Genomic DNA, 23,117 nt, shown 5'->3' with positions numbered 1-23,117 from the left:
CATGTGCCGAGAAACAATTTGGAATTTATGAAATCTTGGGTCATACCGCAACAGCTGGACACATAAAAAGAAAGGTGGTACCAAACATATAGTGGAGCATCTCAGAACTCTCAGACTTGAAAGAAACATAGATCACTTGCCAAAAGCCACCGGGAAAACTACTAGCAAATTTAATGCTCTACAATTAATACATAAAAAAGCTTTCAAAAATGTTAAAAAACACTCTACTTACTCTGCACCAGTTATGGATATAAGCAACATCCATCAGTGTAAAATCTTCATCAAGGGGTTCATTTAGGTACAAAATTTCAACGATATGTTCTTCCCTTAGCCCAAATTTTGCTCTTATCAGCTTCTGTAAATGACGCACCGTTACTGCAGCTGGGCACCTCAGGTAACGCTTCACTGGCTGGAAATACATAGTTTGTGAAAGTAAGAACTACATTTTATTGCTCAAATTAATATAAATATGTTACTGACAAGTACTATCAACCAGTTACAAAAACATTTTAAGTACTGTAATCTGATAACCTTTACATCATGGACACAATATGAGTTACTGAACAATTCGAACCAGCAATCGAATGCAATATTTCACCAACAGATATATTCCAGCTTGTACTGTTATCTAAATTTGCACCCCTTATTGATAAAATATGTAGACTTTGTAAAACGACAACAGTTATTTGTCATTGGCATTTGCACATAATAGCACAACTGAAGATTCAATGAAAATGTCATTTATTTGACTACTGAAAAATGATATTATGTTCACTGTGATTAGATCAAATGGACTCAAGTTGACCTTTATCACAACAGTCTTCCCTTAACCCATGACCACTCCAGATTCATACCCAAGAAACATTGTTAACAGACGCAAATTCTTCAATAAATACATTTACAATAATGCACTCTGCCTGTGCAACACAACATGCGGCACAGTATTTACTCCCATGGCAGAAACACATTTAAAAGAATATAACCCTACATATAAAATAATGATCAGCTGTGTCAAAAAGCACATTCAGTACAAGACCGTTCAAGTGTATTACTGTGCACAAAAACATCACCAACAAATAAGCCACAGCAACATACAAATAAGACTTACACATACAAACAGAACACAGTCCCTAGTGATGGGAGGTATTAAAAGCCACCAACAGTCTGGATAGAAACAAACCTTTATTTCCATATGAAGTGTCAGACAACCAAAAATCCAGAAGTCTTCACAATAAAAACAATTCAGATACAGGACAACATACACTAAATAAGTAAAACCAGCAGCAAATCACAATAACCCTGCAACATTCCTCAAAGTTAGTCATTTTCAAACATTTGACCAAATGGGCCAATATAATCTTTGTACGCTTTACAGTGTGGCAACTACCAGCCGAATACAGGAGAATAACACTGCTTTCTGAGTAATTGCTACTCACACTTTAAGTAGAGGTAGCAATACTTTTTTTTAATAAAAAAGTGATTATTTAATGTAAAATCCAAAGGATACCCAAAACAGGATACCACAAAAAAGATTTTTAACACTTTACTATCAAATATGATAAAGCAGTGTGACCAAAGTTCTATGGCAAGTGCCAGTGGTGGTCTAATTCTGATGGCATTCTCATACAGTCTTTTCAAAGGCAAGCAAAGGACTCAAAAACTTTGTCGCGTGAACACAAACATTCAATAACATATGTCCAGCACTTCTTATCGATTGTCAATGAGACAAACCGAATGTTACAACTTCCAAATATTTTTGGCATTACATTTGGAAAATATTATATTTTTGTGTAGTAGCAAGATTGAATACATGTGATTTTATTGATAACAATTTATTTTAAAAAGTTCATGACAGCCAGGTGAGGCAAGGTGTGGATTAGATTTTGAAATAAGTAGTGTCTACAAGGACTTCCTTTTATCCTTCAAGTAATAAATGTATGTAAAGGAAGAGTGAAACAGGACACCACAGAATGAGACATTTGACAAATAATTTTAAAACATTTAATGACACTGGGCATATGTGTTGGGCATTGTTTGATGAGTTACCTCCAATAACCATATTTTACAAAATACGGTACAAGAGCTGATGAACTTGTTACTTTTATTGAGAATGGTATGCAATTTTAATTACACTGACGGAAAAAATCACAACACAAAAAAGGAGTTGTGCAACATAAACAAAAGTTGGCAGGCATGTTTCTACATCTCAAAGATGATGTCTATTTAAATTTTGTGCCATTCACATAAGAATGGCACTAGTAGCACCACTATGAGGATACAAATCAGGTTTGCTTTAAATACATGCTGTAACAGCCATGAACATTAGTTACCTTTGAGATGGGATGTGGTGGGTTGATGTTAGTCACGAATGCCTTTAAGGCAACGAAGACTCCATTACTACACCTCACGAAGTTTGACTGAGGTCATGTAATAGGGTTATGAGAAGCTGGAAGTTACTTCCATAATACTGTAGAAAGACTTGGCAGGAACATAGCCACTGTACATGATTACTGGAAGCAGTGGTCATGAGAAGACCTGGTTTCAGGCAACCATGTGGCGCTACTGAGAGGAAAGACCATCATGCTCGGAGTATGGCTCTGGCACATTGTACTGCATCTGCAGCAACAATTTGAGCAGTAGTTGGCATCACAGTGGCACAATGAGTTGTTACAAATTGGTTACTTTAAGGACAGCTCTGAGCCAGACACCCTGTAGTGTGCATTCTACTGACCCCAAACCACCACCATTTAAGACTTCAGTGGTGTCGAGCAATATCTCATTGGAGGGTAGTAGGGTTAAGGTCTACTGTGTTTTCTGACGAAAGCTGATTTTACCTTGGTGCCAGTGATGGCCATGTGTTGGTTATGAGGCGACCAGTTTAGGGCCTGCAATCAACCTTTCTATGTGCTAGACACACTGGACCTACACCTGGAGTTATGGTCTGGGGTACAATTTTGTATGACAACAGGAGCACTATTGTGGTTATCTCACACACGCTGACTGCAAATTTGTACGTCAATCTGGTTATTCAACCTGTTGTGCTGCCATTTGTGAACTGCATTCCAGGAGGTGCTTCCAAACCTTCTACTGCTGTAACCCAGTATGCTCTACAGAGTGCCTGCACGATCAGCAGATCTGTCTCACATCGACCACATATAAGAGCCAACGGTATATTCCATAAACACATACAACACAGCAAACGATATCTTCAACTTTGTCCATGGACACCATTAACTATCCCTGTACTGAAGTAGCACATGCAACAGGCATGGAACTCCACAAATTCAAATCCAGCACCTGTACAACACAATGTGTGCATGTCTGTATGCTTGCTTTCAACATTCTGGTGATTACACTGGTTATTAATGTACCAGCATTTCACATTTGCAATGGCTTATCTCATGCTTACATTAACCTGTGATCTTGCAATGTCAATCATTTAAAATAGGTTATCTAGACAAATGTATTCCTGAAATATCATTACTCTACATTGGTGTTGCAATTTTTTCCATCAGTGTATAATCAACATTTTACATAAAATGTACATTAAAGGTGCCTCACAGCAAACTGAAGTATTACTTTTCTCCTTCTTGAAAATACTCTTTCAACTTTCTGTTTTCTGAAAGTGTGCATTTTAAGATGATCACTTCACGTATTAATGTAGTCTAAGGCATTCGATAAAAGGGTGTCGTGGTAGTGGTGGTGGCGGCAATCGTGGTTGGTGGGGGGAGAATGGGGAGGTGTGGGAGTTCTTGTACTTAGTGCTTTAGATATTATTACATACTTTGTTGAGTTATACACGCATCGAAAAAAGTTTTGCATCATGTCAGTTCCGAGAGTTCCGGAACCTGTACAGAAAATTGGAATAGATATCAACATAAACATCATTTCTGCCCTTTTTACTGCTCATGAAAGCCAAACATTTGCATGTTGTACCACCATACAAGCGAGATCTTCAGAGGTGGTGGCCCAGATTGCTGTACACACTGGTACCTCTAATACCCAGCAGCACATCCTCTTGCACTGATGCACGCCTTTATTAGTCATAGCATACTATCCACAAGTTCATCAAGGCACTATTGGTCCAGATTGTCCCACTCCTGAACGGCAATTCAGTGTAGATCCCTCAGAGTGGTTGGTGGGTCATGTTGTCCATAAACAGCCCTTTTCAATCTATCCCAGGCATCTGGAGAACATGCTGGCCACTCTAGTCAAGTGATGTCATTATCCTGAAGGAAGTCATTCACAAGACGTGCACGATGGGGGCGCGAATTGTCATCCATGAAGACGAATGCCTCGCCAATATGCTGCCGATATGGTTCCACTACCTGTCGGAGGATGGCATTCACATATCATACAGCCATTATGCCGCCTTCCATGACCACCAGTGGCGTACGTCAGCCGCACATACTGCCACCCCGAAACAGCAGGGAGCCTCCACCTTACTGCACTTGCTGGAGAGTGTGTCTACGGCATTCAGCCTGACCCAGTTGCCTCCAAACACGTCTCCAACGATTGCCTGGTTGCAGGCATATGCGACACTCATTAGTGAAGAGAACGTGATGCCAATCCTGAGCGGTCCATTCGGCATGTTTTTGGGCCCATCTGTATTGCACTGCATGGTGCTGTGGTTGCAAAGATGGACCTCACCATGGATGTCGGGAGTGAAGATGTGCATCATGCAGCCTATTGCGCACAGTTTGAGTCATAACACGATGTCCTGTGGCTGCACGAAAAGCATTATTCAACGTGGTGGCATTGCTGTCAGGGTTCCTCCGAGCCATAATCCGGAGGTAGCAATCATCCACTGCAGTAGTAGCCCTTGGGCGGCCTGAGCGAAGCACGTCATAGACAGTTCCTGTCTCTCTGTACCTCCTCCACGTCTGAACGACATCGCTTTGGTTCACTCCAAGATGCCTGGACACTTCTCTTCTTGAGAGCCCTTCCTGGCACAAACTAACAATGCAGATGCAATCGAACCACAGTATTGACCATCTAGGCATGGTTGAACTACAGACAACATGAGCTGTGTACCTCCTTCCTGGTGGAATGACTGGAACTGATCGACTGTCGGACCCCTCCATCTAATAGGTGCTGCTCATGTATGATTGTTTACATCTTTGGCCGGGTTTAGTGACATCTCTGAACAGTCAAAGGGACTGTGTCTGTGATACAATATCCACAGTCAACGTCTATCTTCAGCAGTTCTGGGAACCGGGATGATGCAAAACTTTTTTTGATGTGTGTATAATTTAATGTAGAGTCACATGACAGTTTTCACCTGACACTTTGAACAAATCATGGTATTATGATGGTAAATGCCACTGGTTAAGATTAACACTTTGGTAACACAATAAAAATGTTTCTCACTGGCTGTATATGCACTTAACTCAAGACATCAGATCTTCATGCAACATACGCTAACTGAAAAATATGTTTTGGAGAAATCTTATCAAGCATATAGTAATTATAGCTGGTTTATTGCAAGATGTATAGTTTAGTGTGAAACACAAAAGATTGTGTATTTTTCGCATTAACAAATCCTTTTCAGGGTTAAAAAAAACTGATAAATCCTAGGACTGACCAGGGATCTAACTCGACATTTGCCTTTTTAGTTTGCCACTTACCCACTGAGCCATATCATGGATGTTGTTTAAGTATCTAGAATTTGAACAATGACAGCAAAATGTTTTGCTCAGTGAAAACACCACATCACCAGCTGTTCTATTTGTGATAATTTTCTTGCATAACAATCTACCTTTTCACCCAGCTGAATGAGACTCCATTTCCATAGCAGAGATAAGATAGTTCTGTGGGATACACATTTCCTCTCTGCTGTGTACATCAACTGAAGATGCTGAATGGCACTCAAGTTGAAGCAGAGAAGTAATTTTGTGGCATAATATGTCACCCACTCCAGTGCTCTTTCGGCTGTAAGTACTTCTTTATCAAAAACTTAATCTGTTCGAGAAGTCAAACTTGAGGACACATTCAGGGAATGACTATAAAATGCACCCTTTCATGGATAGTGTTTATTTATATAGTGTATCTGTGTACAATGGTGGCCTCAGTCCTAGACAAAGAAACAATCAAGGAAAAGAATAGAGCAGCAAAGGGTCTCTCTCTGTGTAAACATATTAGTATAATCATGATGTTCAAGAACATAGTTGTGGCATTCTGTTGTAATATAACACAGATTTAAAAACATAGTCTGAGGTACAATTGAATTCCCAACATTATTCTGAGTTTGTTTAGCAAGCAGGCTGGTGAGTAATCCCACTATCCAACAATCTCCTAATTATCTGGGTTAATGCAGACCAAAGACTGTACACCTTACTGAAAAATGTGGATAATCCAAAACACACATTCCCATTGGAAACTGCTAATTGCTATATTTCAAAATGTACTACATATGTCAGTTAAGAGCTCACTGCATTACTTACACATAATTCACCAGAAACAGACAACTTACTTACAAAATTGCTATTAAAACAACTTTTTTGTTTCTGTTTTACATTTTTTTCCTAATTGTGGTTCTCATTTTCTGGAGAGTCAAAATGTTAATATAGTTAAATTCTGTCCTGTATATTCCAATAACAGACTGACACATTTCAGTGCCCCGAATGTGGGTGATAATGCGTACCTCAATCACCTCATCTATGCTCTCATCTATAGAAGACACTTTGTTCACTATAACCTCACAACTTGGACACACAAATCCAAGTTAATAGGCATCACTATTCTACCACTTGTGAATGTTTTCGTCACTACATCATCAGATGACCAACAGTACCACATCCCTCACCACTGCAGTCTTCAGAGGCACTGTTGGTGGAGTGTGTTGGAATTTTCTTCCACACAGGAGCTAATGTTAAGTTCATGCCTTATAAATACTATGAATAGCAAACAAGCATGTACAGGAATTTCTAGAAACAGAGAATATACAGACTTTTTTTTTTTGTTGCAAAAGCTGTTTCATAAAATTCAACTCTAAGTGTTTCACAGCCATAATCACATCTTGGTCTATTGGCAGCATGAGTGACTTAGCAAAAGGTGGATGACACATACAAAAACCATTCCATCATCCAAAACAAGTACATTTACCACAGAATGGCAGGGTGCCTTGTACAATAAAACTACACCTCTCTCTGTCAAACCTTTCACTTCAAATATGGACACACAACAAGAAAAACATGGAATGGAACCAATCTCTGAAGATAGTAGTATCCATTCAGACTCTCATATGGTGAATGTAATTAACTGATAATTTCATTAATCCTTGGATGAAACATGGTTTTTACAACTTGCCAATAATGAATGGCTTGAATTCACCTGCTGAATTTGTGCACAAAATAACAGTTAGCCTTTTTTTACTAGACTTATGGAGAAAATAATACTGTTCAATGTAACCAAAGAATTCAGCATACAAAAACATCAGCTTCATCATCGTTGGCACTAAATTTCTTGCTCCAGACAGTAGTTTCTCAACTTCCAAAGAAATGTTTAACCTGAGTCACTACCCTGGTCAGGCATTAAATTTTCCTTCAAACTTCAGAGTTTTTCTATTAACTTTGGACCAGATACGGGAACTTCTGCTCTCTTCTGCTTGAACCACATGAGTAGGCTTCATGTAGTTTAGCATAAGCTGAGGTTTTCAGGCACACATGCAGGGATGGTCCAACTTGGCTGTCAACTTTAGTATAAAAGTTAACAGCTTTTCTTTGTATTCCTTCAAGTCTCTTACTATTTGCAAGCCAATCCCAAAATCTTAAGAAAGTTTTATTGCAGATTCTCCCGATTCCAACTCAAAAATGGTTCAAATAGCTCTGAGCACTATGGGACTCCACCTCTGAGGTCATTAGTCCCCTAGAACTTAGAACTAGTTAAACCTAACTAACCTAAGGACATCACACACATCCATGCCTGAGGCAGGATTCAAACCTGCGACCGTAGCGGTCTCGCGGTTCCAGACTGCAGCGCCTAGAACCACACAGCCACTTCGCCCCATCTGATTCCAACTCAGCAGTGCATTATCAACTGTTGTTTTAAACTTGAGCCACAATTCTCCTACATGCTCCAGTGGAGAGTTAAATGTTTCAAAATTGCTCACTGAGATACAACACTACTATCTCTGTATCGATTTTTTGAACAAACAAATCTTTCTACTTGTTTTATTTCCCTTTTGTACTTTGGTAATCATTGTTGCTACAACCGCCTCATGGTCAATGATACCAGATTCAATGAGAACATCCTCAAAGAGGTGAGATCTATTTGTTACCATTAGATCCAATATATTTTATCAGAATGATATCTCTGGAACTTTTTCGGAGAAACACATCTATGTAAACAATTACTGGTCAACTTCCAATTCTACCATGTATACTCCTGGAAGTTTTCCTTACTTTTCTGAAGTTAGCAGATTGATTTAGCAAATGCAAACTCTTGACATGACCTCCTTTTGTACTCCAATTTTTCTTCATGCATTTGCCCTTGTGATTTGAGAAGATTTGAGTTTCTCCAAATACAGTCAGTCTGCATTTAAACCATCATTACAGAGCTAAACACCTTGCCTAATTGCACAGTGACACTTATTACAAAGAAGAGCATGTTTGTCTCTTAAGGTGATTTGAGGACTTTGAGATAGATTCTTCAGCACCATCACGTGTCACACTTGTCAATTGATCCATTCATTCCTGAAACTGTCTTCGTATTTAAAACAGGAAAAAGAGGTGGGGAAGTGCAGTGGCATAATGAGTGCTGTGCAGAGGGGGCCACGGAAAGCACAGATGTGCAAGGCAACAGAGAGCAGCTGGGGTGGATAATCCTGTCTGTGCAGCATCAGATAACTGTACTGTCATTGGGACTACACAAGTACTTGGACAAGTGGAACTGGTTTAAAATACAGTTATAAGATTTTGCCTAAACAAATATACTACTTGTATTTTACCTATGTAGAAAGTTGTTCATTCATTTGAACATATTCAACTATATGTAATTTAATTTTATGCACATGCCACATGTTCGTGGTAGGATTATTTTTTATTTCAATCATGGTTTCGTGTTGTTATACCTCGACCAACCCAGGAAAAGGGTATGAAAGAAAGGAGCATCAAACTGAAATAAGAAGAAAGCCAAGGGGGAACGTATGAGAAAAAAAATGAATGGACTATACTAACATTTGTGAAAGTTTCTTGCGAGACACCAAAATCTATGGCAGGGTCATCATGTGTGAGTTCTTCACAGGCTAGTGCTGCTCAAAACCAAGAAGTAGCTGGAATAGTACAGGTACCTAGCACTAAAGACTCACTAGGACCTGTAACCAATACTACGAATTTGTCAGCTTCAAGTGCTTCCAATCTGATTGCTGAAATTGAAGCACTAGAACAAACTGTAACCACATCAATTGGGTCTGATTTTGTCGGAAACAATACTGGAAAATGGTATACAAATGCATATTCCAACATGTAACTGCTATTAATATAGCAAGGTCTCAAAGTATTTTGGCACCTTAACACAGACCCTGTGTTAGAACTTCAAGTTTAACACATATATTTCGGAACGACACAAGAACACATATAAGTCACAGAGTAAGTTGACAAGTAAGACATGTGTACACGTTAGCATTCGAATGAGCACTGAGTCCCAGTCTAGCGGCCGTTGCTCGGCTGGCCGCTTAGGTGGCGCAGCTGCTGCATGGCTGGCAGACAGCGCCGCACGTAGAGGACGCGCGTAATTGCGCGGCGGCACTTTGAATGATCGGCGAGTCACAACACTTTTCCCCCCTTTGAAATTGTTGCACTGGTCTTGATGGAGGTGTCCTGGAGATGGCTAACGTCCATAGGCCTTGTTTGACTCGCCGTAAAGTCTCGAGGGGGAGGCTTACCGTACGGACGGAAGTGTCCCCGATGATAACGGGTCGAGATGACAGGAGACATAGGGGTCGAATCTGCTGGGGCCCCATGCACCAATCTGCCCGTTGCGGCAATTCCAGTTGATATGACAGGAGACATGGGCGATGTGTCGGCGTTCGTTGGAGGAGGAGGCGAGTAGATTTGCTTTGACAGAGGATGGTCCTCCGGTTCCTGCATGGGCACGTCTCCTGGTGGCGTCCGTTCTGGCGCTGGCATCGCGATGACGGTGAGAGGGCTGCATTGTGAGTATTGAGAGATGCCAAGATCCCGAGCGTCAGGTAGAGCCAAAGGTGGTGTGGCGGCATTCGGAACAGGCGTTGCTGGCACCCGAGGCCGAAGCTGGTCCGAATGACGCACTGCAACACCCGTGTCCATCTGGATTTCATACAGGCGTCTGCCACGGTGTCTTAAGATGCGGCCCGGGCTCCAGTTTGGCCGCCTGCCATATCCCCGTACCCAGACGAGGTCGTCAGCGGTGAACCAGCCAAGTGAAGGCACCCGCGGACGTGAGGTGGGAGGCCGCAGAAGATGAAGTAGCGTGCGGGGCTGTCAGCCATGTAAGAGCTCAGCCGGGTTGTGGTCGCCCATGGGGGCGAAACGGTAAGACGCCAGAAACTGGAGAAGCGCATCATCAGCAGCAGAAGAAGTCAAAAATTTCCGCATCTGAGTCTTAAATGTGCAGACCAGTCGTTCGGCCTCACCGTTGGATTGTGGATGGAACGGCGGGGCTGTGACATGCGTAATGCCGTGACGAGCACAAAAATCCGCAAATTAGGATGAGGCAAATTGCGGACCATTATCAGCAACAAGAGTAGAGGGGAGGCCTTCCAAAGAAAAAATGCGGGCGAGAGCACTGGTGGTTGCCGCGGTGGTAGGCGACGTGCAACGGACAATGAAAGGAAAGTTAGAGTAGGCGTCAACTACGAGGAGCCAATAAGTAAGTACCTAAAAAGGGTCCCGCAAAGTCAGCAAGAATGCACTCCCAGGGCTTCCCAGGCGAAGGCCACGGTAAAAAAGATGACTTCGGGGCAGCAGCCTGTGACGCACAAGGGCCGCAGGCAGCGACCATGTGTGCTATTTCAGAGTCGATGCCAGGTCAGTACACATGACAGCGCGCCAGAGATTTTGTGCGAGACACACCCCAGTGCCCTTGGTGAAGGAGGCGCAAGACCGAAGCACGCAAAGACGCAGGTACCACAACACGCAGAGAAACATTGTCAGTGGAGAGGAGGATAACACCATCCCTAGCTGTGAGGCGGTAGCGCAAAGTGTAGTAGTTCCACAACAGATCAGAACTCTTAGCGGACGGGCGATCTGGCCAACCCTTCTGAATACAGCGTAAAACCCAGGAGAGGGTAGGGTCAGAACCCGTAGCAGCCGCCAGCCTGTCCCCAGTGATGGGGAACCCATCCACAACCCGCTGCTCAGCAACATCCAGGTGGAAACACAAAAGTTCGTCCCTATCGAATGCCTAATCAGGATCCATGGGAAGGCGAGACAAGAGCATCAGCATTCGCATGTTGAGCCGTTGGCCGGAAATGAACCTCATAATTGAAATGGGACAAGTAAAGAGCCCAACGATGGAGGCGATGTGCAGCCTTGTCGGGAAGTGACGTTGATGGATGAAACAAGGAAACAAGTGGTTTGCGATCCGTAACAAGATGAAATTTTGAGCCATAGAGAAAAACACCGAACTTATGAAGAGCATAAATGATGGCCAAAGCTTCTTTCTCAATTTGAGAATACTTTTGTTGGGCATCCGTGAGCGTTTTGGAGGCATAAACAAAGGGTTGTTCCGAACCGTCAGAAAAATGGTGCGCAAGGACTGCACCGACCCCGTATTGAGAGGCGTCTGTGGCAAGAACAAGGTGTTGGCCAGGTCGATAAGTAGCCAGGCACGGGGCCTCTTTCAGCATAGTCTTCAACTTCTGGTAAGCCGCTTCACATGACACGGACCAGTGAAAAGGCACGTTTTTATGCAACAGGCGATGTAACGGCTGAGCCACCGAAGCCGCAGACTGTAAAAACTTGTGATAGTATGCTATTTTCCCCAAGAAGGCCTGCAGTTCCTTAACAGATGTACGGTGAGGAAGGGCATCGATCGCAGCGACAATTTGTTGAAGTGGACGAATACCATCCCGAGAGAGTTGAAACCCCAAGTACGTGATAGATGCCTGAAAAAATTGTGATTTCTGAAGATTACACTTAAGACCGGCAGTCTGTAAGACATGAAAAAGTGTGCGGAGATTTTGAAGATGTTCTTCAGTGGTGGAGCCAGTGACAACAATGTCGTCCATGTAATTGATACACCCAGGGACAAGGAGCAATAATTGTTCCAAGAATCGCTGAAAGAGAGCAGGGGCGCTAGCAACCCCGAATGGCAAGCGTTGGTATTGATAGAGACCGAAAGGCGTGTTAAGGACCAGAAACTGCCGGGAAGCACCGTCGAGAGGAAGTTGATGATAAGCTTCTGACAGGTCAATTTTAGAAAAATACTGGCCTCCAGCAAGGTTAGTGAACAGTTCTTCAGGACGGGGCATAGGGTAAGTGTCTATGAGGCATTGAGCATTTACAGTGGCTTTGAAATCGCCACAGAGACGAATATCACCATTTGGCTTCGCAACTACAATGACAGGAGAGGACCACTCACTGGAAGTGACAGGAAGCAAGACTCCTGAAGCAGTGAGACGATCCAACTCCCGTTTTACCCGATCACGAAGGGCCACAGGAGTGGGCCGAGCCCGAAAAAACTTAGGCCGAGCAGTGGGTTTGAGCGTGATATGAGCTTCAAAGTCGTTTGCATGGCCTAACCCAGGAGAAAAAAGGGACGAAAATGTCGTCGACAAGGAATCCAGTTGAGCATAAGGAATAGCTCAGAGACAATATTGACAGAGTCATCTATGGAGAACCCATAAACGCGAAAGGCATCGAAACCAAAAAGATTTTCTGCATTGCTCTGGTCGACCACAAATATGGGAACAGTGCGAACAACGGATTTGTAAGATACCTCAGCATTAAACTGTCCCAAGAGAGAAATCTTCTGTTTATTGTACATCCGTAATTGCCGAGTGACAGGGGACAGGTGTGGAGAACCCAGCTGAAGATACGTCTGAGAATTAATTATAGTGGCAGCAGAACCGGTATCCACTTGCATGCGAACATCTCGACCAAGGATTTGGACAGTGAGGAATAACTTCCCTGAAAGGGAAGAAGTGCAATTGACAGACAACACAGAATCAGAATCAGCGTCATGTTCATGAACATTATGTATGCGGTCGGATTTGCAAACTGAAGACACATGAGCTTTCTTTTTGCAATTGTGACACACAGCCCAATGTTGGGGACAATCCTCGCGTGAATGTTTCGTAAAACACCGCGGACATGAAGGAAGTTGCCAGGGGTTTTGCTGCAGTTTCTTAGCGGGTTGTTTATGGCTAAGCCGAGGCTTCACGTGGGAGCGCACTGCGGCCACGTCGGCCGGCAGGGACGTGCCGTACGGGTCGTCAACAATGCACAGAGGTTGTATTTCCCCCGACATCACCCCACGCCTCTATTTGCGCCCCAGCGGTGCGAGAAATTTCAAAAGACTGCGCAATGGAGAGAACTTCATCTAGAGTCGGATTCGCCAACTGAAGGGCACGTTGCCGAACTTCTTTGTCGGGCGCTGACCGGATAATAGCACCCCGTACCATGGAATCAGCATAGGATTCTTTGTGAAGTTACAAATTGACACTTTCGACTGTGAAGTTCAGCAGCCCAAGCGCGATAGTCAACACGAGAGGCTACCACATGCATTTGCTTTTGAAAATAGACAGACAGAAGTGAGCACATTTCAGCAAAGGACAAAGATGCAGGATCCTTCAAAGGAGCCAATTGCGACAACAACCGTTACATTTGAGGTGAAATCCAGGAAAGGAACAGAGACTTACATGGTTGTTCGTCCGTGGCATGAAATGCCAAGAAGTGCTGTCGAAGACTTTTTCATAATCTGACCAGTCTTCCGCCGTATAGCCAACGACGAGAAACGCCCCGCATTTGACGCTGCGACGAAATCGCGAATTGCCGCTGTTAGAAGTGTTTGCTGTTCAAGGAGATTTTGCAATAGTTGCTCAACAGTAGCCATGGAACCCTGTGAGTCAACGGTGAAAAGGAAAAATCCACTACCTCGTCGCCAATTGTTAGAACTTCAAGTTTAACACATATATTTCGGAACGACACAACACATATAAGTCACAGAATAAGTTGACAAGTAAGACATGTGTACACGTTAGCATTCGAATGAGCACTGAGTCCCAGTCTAGCGGCCGCTGCTCGGCTGGCCGCTTAGGTGGCGCAGCTGCTGCATGGCTGGCAGACAGACAGCGCCGCACGTAGAGGACGTGCGTAATTGCGCGGCGGCACTTTGAATGATCGGCGAGTCACAACATCCTGCTCATGGGCCAGCAGTACCACGCATGAGAAAGCCAGAATAGACTCCTATCACTTCAAAACTATTGTCAAAGAGGTGGCTAATGCAAGAATAGTTTTGGCACACATTGACAAATGATAAAAATGTTTTACACACTTAGACAACTTATTATCCTTCCAAAGCGTCATTACTGTGCTGCTGTTGTCATTTGTTTGATAACACAAACTAACTGAATACATATAAGTTTTATTCTTCCAATGATTCAGTACTTGATGGGAACTGGGTGCAGTAAACATGACACGAAATTGTTACAAAGAAATTTTGACAATGCTAGAGAAGCTAACAGAAATAGACAAATACTTGAACACATGATTGGCTGCACGGACTTGGTTAGTCACAAAGCAATCATTTTCATTTCTATGGTTTTAGAGTCTCTGACAATCGGTGCTGCTTGAAGTGAATGATGCCCAAAATTTTTTGCATATGGAAGGTCTTAATGCATTTCAGTGTGCTCTAAAAATAACCAACTTACTGATGGGACTGGAGAAGAAATGGAAGAAATTTGAAGATAAGGCTTTAAGTTACACTAAAAGCTTGTGTAAAGAACTTGGCTCTTCTATTAAACCTCCAACACAAATTAGGCTGGGGGACTGATGACCTTAGCTGTTTAGTCCCCCTTAAATATCCCACTAACCACCACCACCATAAATCAGGAGGCAGCACATTTTTGGACATAGAGATCACAAAAATATGATTTAAAATGATTTTTTTTTTCATTAGATAGAGTAACTGCTGAAATTCTAGAAAGATACCGGCAGCACCTGAAGTTAACTGAAAAATATGCTTTCCTAAGGCTTGCAATAACACTTGGCATCGATGAAGAATGCAACCTCGACCCAGCTTCTTAAGATACTGACAGAGAGAACTTAAATTTTGCAAGGTTACATTTATTTTGTCACAAAAAACAGGTGATAATAAAGAAGAAACAATGTAAAGAATACAGAATGTAAACAACTGCAACATGCATAATAGTAGACAAAAATGTTCGACATTTTTTCCAACTTAATGGATTTTCACACACATCCTGACAACTGGTTAATGTGCTCAGTATGGGTTGTGGCCACCTCAGGCAGCAATACAGGCACGGCAATGATGGTGCATGATGTGAATGATGTCATCAATGTCATGGTGAGAGTGGTTGGCGGAAGCTGACATGATGCAACCCGTCTCCTTGTGCGTGCGTCCCAGACATGCTCTATGGGATTCAAATCAAGAGAGCAAGCAGGCCCGCCATGGGTGCAGTATCTTCCATTTCCAAAAGAACATCAACCATCTGTTCTCTATGAGGTCAAGCATTATCGTACATCAGTCCTAAGTCTGAGCCCACAGCAGCTCACAACAACTGCACAAAAGTCCCAAGATATCGTCATGATACCTGACAGCAGTTAAACCTTGCCGATTCACCCATACAATTTCATGAAGAATTATTTGTGTGGTTAGCTTTATCCCTGTCCACACCATTAGGGATCCTTCTTGATATCAGTCTCTTTTCACAGTGTTTGGGCCTCAAAACTCCACATTCTCTCCAGATGCAAATCTGTCAAGTATCACTCTCCACACCAAATCGGGACTCATCTGTGAAAAGAACATCGGCCCTTGTTTGACCATCAGGGTGGCACGCTGATGACTCCATTCTAGACATTCCCTTCTGTGAAGACGCATCAGAGGTACACATACAGCGGGTCTCTGGCAGTAAAGGCCACTCAACAGAAGCCTATTTATTGTACACCATTTGCCTCGATACAACATGTCCAGTGGATGCTGTGGGGTCAGATACCAGTTGCCGTGCAGTACTAAGGATGTACTGTCATGCTCTTATAGCCAAATAACGGTCCTCTTTTTCTGATGTCACAGATGGTTGGCCCTGCCCTGGTCTTCAGGATACAGTTTTGGTCTCTACAAACTGTCACCATGTCCGAGAAACAACAGAACGATTCACATTAAGCGATCGGGTCGCATCAGTTTGCGACTGTACTGTTTCCATTCTTCATATGGTTTTCCACTGCAGACAGTCTGGCAGGTGTCTTCTCTGTGCCATTCTACACTGTCTGTGACTGGGTACACAGCAATTGTGGATGAGGAACTACCTGTCAAACACTACCCCATTTGATAGGTGCTCTGACATCGCTGGCGTGGTTGTCCATTGACCAGAATGCCACCTTCCATGCAGAATACGATTGTAAGGACGTCTGCTGACAGTTTGTATGATTGCGTCGTGAATTAGACACAGAATGGGGAAATACTGATTTGTTGCTTTAATTTTGGAGACCAGTGTAGTTATAATGCTGAGAATATTCCTCACAGCTCCCGTAAGTAATGTCAGTTATGAGAGAACATTCTCTAATTTGAAACTGATCAAAAATTATTTAAGATCTAAAATGTCCACATTGAGATTAAGAGATCTAACTATTTTGGCAATCAAACAAGAGGTACAAATTAAAATTGATGAATGTGTTAAGAGAGTTTGCATTGCAAAAAAATGCAAAGTAAAAATTTAATTTTATAGATGTTTTATTTTGAAGAAATATGTAGTAGCAACAGAGTATCACAGATTTTTTTGCTAAATTGCAAAAATAGGGGATGACAAATTTAGGGTTTGCACCAGATGGCAGAAATCCACACTATGCCGCAGGGGAAGTGGTCACTGGAATGCAAATCATGAACTATTTCAACTGAGCAGAAATTGTAAGGGTACACGAGCAGAACTTGAGTACTCAATGACAAAGGTGGATTTTGCTGCAATGCTGACATGTCATCTGCCTGTACTGAGAAAGCACAGCTCCTTACACAGTATAGTACATTCAGAAACTCTATTCTATGGAAATGTAGAAAGAGTAACTCCCCTCCCAGTACACTGCCTGTATTAAAATATGAGTTAAGAATGGTGTGGTGCATCGGGAGAGGTGAGTCATAATATGAAATCACAGCAAATAAATATATGACAGTGTTAAAAATTAATGGGACACGCAGATTTACAGCAAATGTTTTAAAACTATTTGTCACAGTTGCAAAGATAGAGTGTTATGTTTCACACAGTGCATGTTATGCAGATCACACAAAACCAAGGAATTTCATTCTTGATTATTGAAATGTTGACATCAATTGCATGGATTTTTTTAAAATTTAATGTGCTGGACTGGTATTGGAACACATGCCCATCTTTAGTGATAAACTTCAAGTATCTTTATGTCATCTGGACAATATTTAAGACATGTATTACAAACAATTGTATGTACATGTGTAGCAGCATGTGCTTCAAAAATTGTTAAAAGTAAATGGTGTTCAACTATATGAACACCCACTGAATAACTGAGACCTGACACATTTTGACAAGAGTGCTGGAACGAAAATGTGTCATCTGTCATTCACATACACAACCAATTCAACTATAGCTCTGTCCCAACTGAGCTCATCATTTAGGTGGAAGCCTCACCCCTAACACAGACATCAGCAGGCTTAAAATGTAAGCTTAGAGTTTCTGTTAACATCTGTGTCCGGACATACATTCCCATGTAAAACTTAATATAACAAGTCCATTTAAAACGTCAAGAAAAGTGTAACTATGAAATGTGGCACAAAATATAGGGCAGGTTTATGTATAACATTCTTTCATAGCAAAATATAGCAAATTCTTCTAGAAAGTGTAGCAAATGTGGGAGGGCAGAAGGAGTACAGGAGGGAATTGGCGTAAAGCATGTTGCAAAATGATATCACTTTGCAAATGGCTAGGGTTGAAAATTCAGACAGCAACTGTGGACATTAACTACAAGAAAGGCAGGTACTGAACATTTTGAGTTGTTTACATATATGCCCAGCAGCCCTGTCTCTGCTCATTTAACTTAAAGTTGGAGGCTGTATCCCCTTCATATTTGGGTGTCAGCAGGTTTTATACGTCTCGAATACACAAATATATAGGGGTCTCCCATGTGTTTAGAATATGTTTCTCCATGACTTCTTAACTCTTGCAGTATGCGAGTCTTATTTCATTGTGATTATTTTTCTCTCTCACACACACACACACACACGTAGGATTCTTAATGGTTTTACCACAAATGTCAACTGAACTGGCCAGTTCTACCACACTGAGCTCAACTGGATGGTGAGCTTAATTGAATGGTCCAAAACAGCTGCTCGTAACTTATGGATACATATGAAAGGCAATCAAAGATTTTTTAAGAACCAAGTTGTAAGCATAAATCACAGAAAATACAGCAAACGAAGAAAATAATTTTAAAAAAATGAGTGGTGAAAAATGAATGAGTTTATTCAATATTCTGTGAATTGCAGGCTATTCTTAAAACTCACTAAAGAACATATTAGCAAATTTTGCTACAGGATTTGAAAACATGGTAATTTCCATCATCAAATATTTCACATGGGATTGAATTGGTGCTGAAGGCACCACAGTCTATGAGAATGAGATGTACACAGAAAAAAATTCCTGCCTGAAGTACAGAGTCAACAATAAAAGTCTATGGAGCCTTGAAAAGGTTGCTGGCAAACTCAACTTCAGTTTAAAGAATATGGTAACTACATACTATGACCAAGAACAGGAAAAACTTTTTTATTTTATTTATTTATTTATTTGAGCAACCCTTTTGAAGGGTACGATAAATCAACTTTGGTTTTGCTTCTCTGTGTTTAATTTCCATTGCTCCCAGACCTCCTACATCCTTCGAGAATGTTGTCCCTTTTCTTCCTGGGTGCACTTTCTTCCTTTTGCAGATCTCTTTCTGTCCTGAAGTCCTGCCTTTTGTGTTGCTTCTCTAGAAAGTATTCTGTTTATATATTATGTCCATTCTAATTCCTGTTTTTTCCATATCTTTGTCAATTTCAGTGCACCATGTAGGTTTGAAATTGTAGCTGTTTAGTAAAGTGGAGATCTGCTTGGTTAGCCTGTTATCATTCATTCCGTATGTGTGTCCATAAAACTGTAGTCCTCTTTTCCTTACTACATCAGTTATATTTTTCATTTTCAAATAGAGCTCTCTGTTTGATCTTAATTTGTATTCAACATTGCTATAATTTCTAGGTATCAATTTTTTCATTAGAATTTTTCTATCACCTTTTTGCAGTTTTTCAAAATTCCCAAATCTTGTTAGCTTAATTGTTTCTGCTGAATACAGTGTTTCAGGCGGTACTACTGTTTGATAGTGTCTTATTTTTGTGTTTCAGGATGAAGTTTTTTTGTTACATACAGTTTTTGTCATTTGGAATGCCCTCTCATTTTATCCATTCTGCTAGGTATTTACAACAGTTTGTTTTTTATATTGTGTTGTTATGAATTTTAAGATTTGGAGGGGCATCACTGATATTTGTCATGAAATGTGTTTTTTCAAATGATATTTTAAGTCCTATATTGTCTGCTTGTTTCTGTAGTTCTGAGATTTGTTCTGTGGCATTATCCAGTTAATGAGTAGTTAACGCCATGTCATCCACAAAAGCCAGGCAACCTATGGTGATTTTATTTGGGTTTCTTCCTAGTTGAACACACTTAGTATTGATGGATCTTCTTCCTCTACCTTCTCTATTGCTGCTTAATATGTGATTAAATTGATCTTTTATATGTGGTACCCATCTCTCCGAGACCTTTTGATACACGTTTCTCTGCTTCTATAATTTTTTTTGTGTACTTATCATTTTTATTTGCTTTCCAGATATTCCAAGCTCATTGTCATCACAATCATAATTCCATCAAGCATGTTTCCATTTCTTTTTAAGAGGGATAGTTCCTTCTGCAGTCCCAATAATTTATATTTGAAGTTGTTCCCAACATTTAGGTATTCTTTTTTCAAACTGCATTTTCTCTAGATAATTTCTGTACATCAAACTTCCTCAGTTGGTATTGGTTCTTTTTTTCTAAATATTGGTCTAACCTTGAATTTAAAGATATACAGGAAATGGTCTGAATCTAAATTGTTGCTCTTGGCAACTTGTACATTGAGTACCTACATTACATAGGGTCTACTTACAGCAACATGACTGAGTTGTTTTTCATCACAAATCAGATTTGGTGATGCCCATGTAGTTTGCTTTCTAGGCAGTTTTTTGAAGAATGTAAATTTTAGTACTATGTTGTGCTGCCTGCATAGCCATAAGAGTCTTTCTCCGTTTGCATTGGTTCTTTTATGCGGAGGGAATTTTCCTACTACTGATCTGTGCTGACGTTCTTTGCCAAATCGTGCATTAAAGTCTCCAAGTAGTAATACTTTTTTCCGATAGAATGTGGTCTAGGGTGTTTTGACCATTTTGCCAAAAACTTTGTTTGCACATTCAAATGTTTGTATTGAAAGTCTTTCATTAATTGACTTAAATTCTATTATTGAGTTTAATACGTTTTTGTTTACAATGAAAGCTGGTCTCCCCTTAAATAACCTGATTGAAAGGATATACATAAGTAAATCTTGTTTTTTGCAGTGCTGCCATCATCATATTTTTTTCTATAGAAAGTTTATTAAAGTTTTAAGTTTTCCTGTTTTTAAGAGTTTATTTACACTAAAAGTGGCTAAGTAAGTTCGATTTTTTCTTACCAGCTATCAGTATAGCAAACTGCTATCCTCAGATTTACAACACTTTTAGACGGGAATAGGGAAAAATGCTAAATTTTGCGATGTTTTGTATAAAATGCCAATTTCACATTATGTCACTAAAAACCGCATACTTCATGTAATCATTTACATTAAATCTTCCTTTCCCTAACTACGTCTAATTTATTCACTTGAGCTTTGAACAAATGTTACTAGACATTCGCAAAAATTAAACATACTGCTCCATGTTAAAGTTCTGTTGCTTCATGCTACTGCTGGGCTCCACAATACCATTGTGGCTAAAATACTTCGAATCAATGTGACTTTTTTTACATTATCTCCCAAGAGTGAATTAGAGATCAATTGCTTGATATTCAGATGGGCTACTGGTACCATGTTTTGAACAAACAATATTAATGACTGCCAATTACCTTCTTCAGTTACTGCGAGTACAAAGGCCGGGGGGGGGGGGGGGGGGGGGGGGGGGGGGAAATGGGTGTGAGAAGGCAGAGGGTAAAGAGTGGGGTCGGCCCTGTACAACAGTGGTTGCAGACAATTAATATTGATGTCAATATAACAGACCAAGTAAACTTGATACAAACAAGAGAAATCACTTTTCCTCCCCAGCCAGTCCCCAAAACAAGACAACCTGTATCTAATGACTTCTTTTCACCCAAAAGCATCACAACAAGACGATACAACATCTAAGCACTGACTCAGTATTGGTTGCCCATTCTGGGATGGCGTTGACAAAAATGTCTCCAGCCACTACTGATATTTAAACAATGAAAACTGTAGACAGTTTCTCAAGATATGTATAATCCAAAACAGTTATGTTAAAAATTTGATAGTTAATTTCATACTAGAAAGAATATCTCTTTACGATATATTCGTTCTACACCCAAAATTGACACACTTTTTGGTATTCATGGATAAAGCACAAATATGACTTCTCAAAGCTTCCATTGACCAACTTTCTCCGTTCCTACAAATTTTCCACTGAATGAGTTAAAGACATATAAAATAGACACTCTATTAATATCTTTCTCCACAGCAAGTTTCTGGGAACTAATTTAGCACCATCTTCACCACTATTGCCTCTAAAATTCTTTGTTGCCATTTTCATATTATTCTATTTTCTCACTTCAAAATAGCTCCTGCTCCAATTCCCTCATACCTTCCAAAAACTTCCATCTTTAAGAACATCAATGCACAGAAAGCATTAGAAGTTTTACAGTGAGCAAATTCTACATTGCTTACATACTTTGTTGCCTTTCAGGTATCTTTAACATCTCAGCAATTAACTTTTCTGTAGTGCTTCAGATACAGATAATTTATAGACACTATTCTGCTACAAAAATCTCTCTTCTCTCTCATGTTATGATGAATAAAGTATTTAATGTAAATTATAAATACACAACAAATCTTGTCTAGATATATGTTATTAATAAAAACTGCAAAAAATATTTATAACTAGGTTTAAGATCAATGTACAATATTACAGCACATAGTGGGTTTTAACAGTTAACATCACACAGCAGAACAACACATTTTCTTATCTGCAGTCTTCATCTCAGAAGCAAGCCCTTGAAGAAACAACGTATCTCAGCAACACTAGTGCAGGGAAGGGGCATAGGGGGAGGGGGGGGGGATGAGGAGGGCAAATAACACTGAAGTTAAAAGCAGTGACAACAACATAGAACAATGACAATTATTTGATGCTTTACTGTAATCCTTTTCTCTCTATTTTCACACATATGGATCTAACAGTATCAAATGAAATGACAGCATTAGAAGCAGAGTGTGAAAGAAATAAAGCAATTAAAGCCCATATCCCACATGAGTGCAACTACATGACACTTTGGTTTTCCTCTCTCCACAGAACACATTCCAAAAACTTTTTACATTACTTAGCAGTGTGCCTCTCACCTCCGAAAAATTAAATAAATATTTGTTCCCTGCACAGACTGACTGGCTTTTGGTTCTGGATTAGAGCCATTCTTTTGCTTATCACATGAGAGTAGCAATTTTTCATTGATTCCCATATAGCGGCACCCACACTGACTCATCCAGTTGTCCAAACGAGCGATAGCAGACTAGTATTCCCTGCACACATAAATGCCAGCAACCTACAGTATTGGACACAATATTCCACATGATTCTGAAGGTAGAAAAACTGTTGTCACAACTTCCATCTGCTGCAAATGGTAT

At 40.8% G+C, this 23,117-nt stretch overlaps 1 protein-coding gene across 2 annotated transcripts in view; it reads right to left on the bottom strand.

The window, feature by feature from the left end:
* LOC124555459 overlaps window positions 1–23,117 on the bottom strand; it is an 82,206-nt gene that overhangs the window by 4,511 nt on the left and 54,578 nt on the right. For both annotated transcript variants that reach the window (XM_047129381.1, XM_047129382.1), the window contains exon 5: window positions 233–409. In XM_047129381.1, the coding sequence (XP_046985337.1) occupies window positions 233–409 (177 nt within the window). The remainder of the gene's footprint in view (window positions 1–232; window positions 410–23,117) is intronic.

Source organism: Schistocerca americana, chromosome X, assembly GCF_021461395.2.
Source record: "Schistocerca americana isolate TAMUIC-IGC-003095 chromosome X, iqSchAmer2.1, whole genome shotgun sequence".
In the NCBI taxonomy this organism is placed as follows: domain Eukaryota; kingdom Metazoa; phylum Arthropoda; class Insecta; order Orthoptera; family Acrididae; genus Schistocerca; species Schistocerca americana.
Note: the sequence above shows the minus strand (reverse complement) of the source record. Positions and strands in the feature narration are given on the sequence as shown.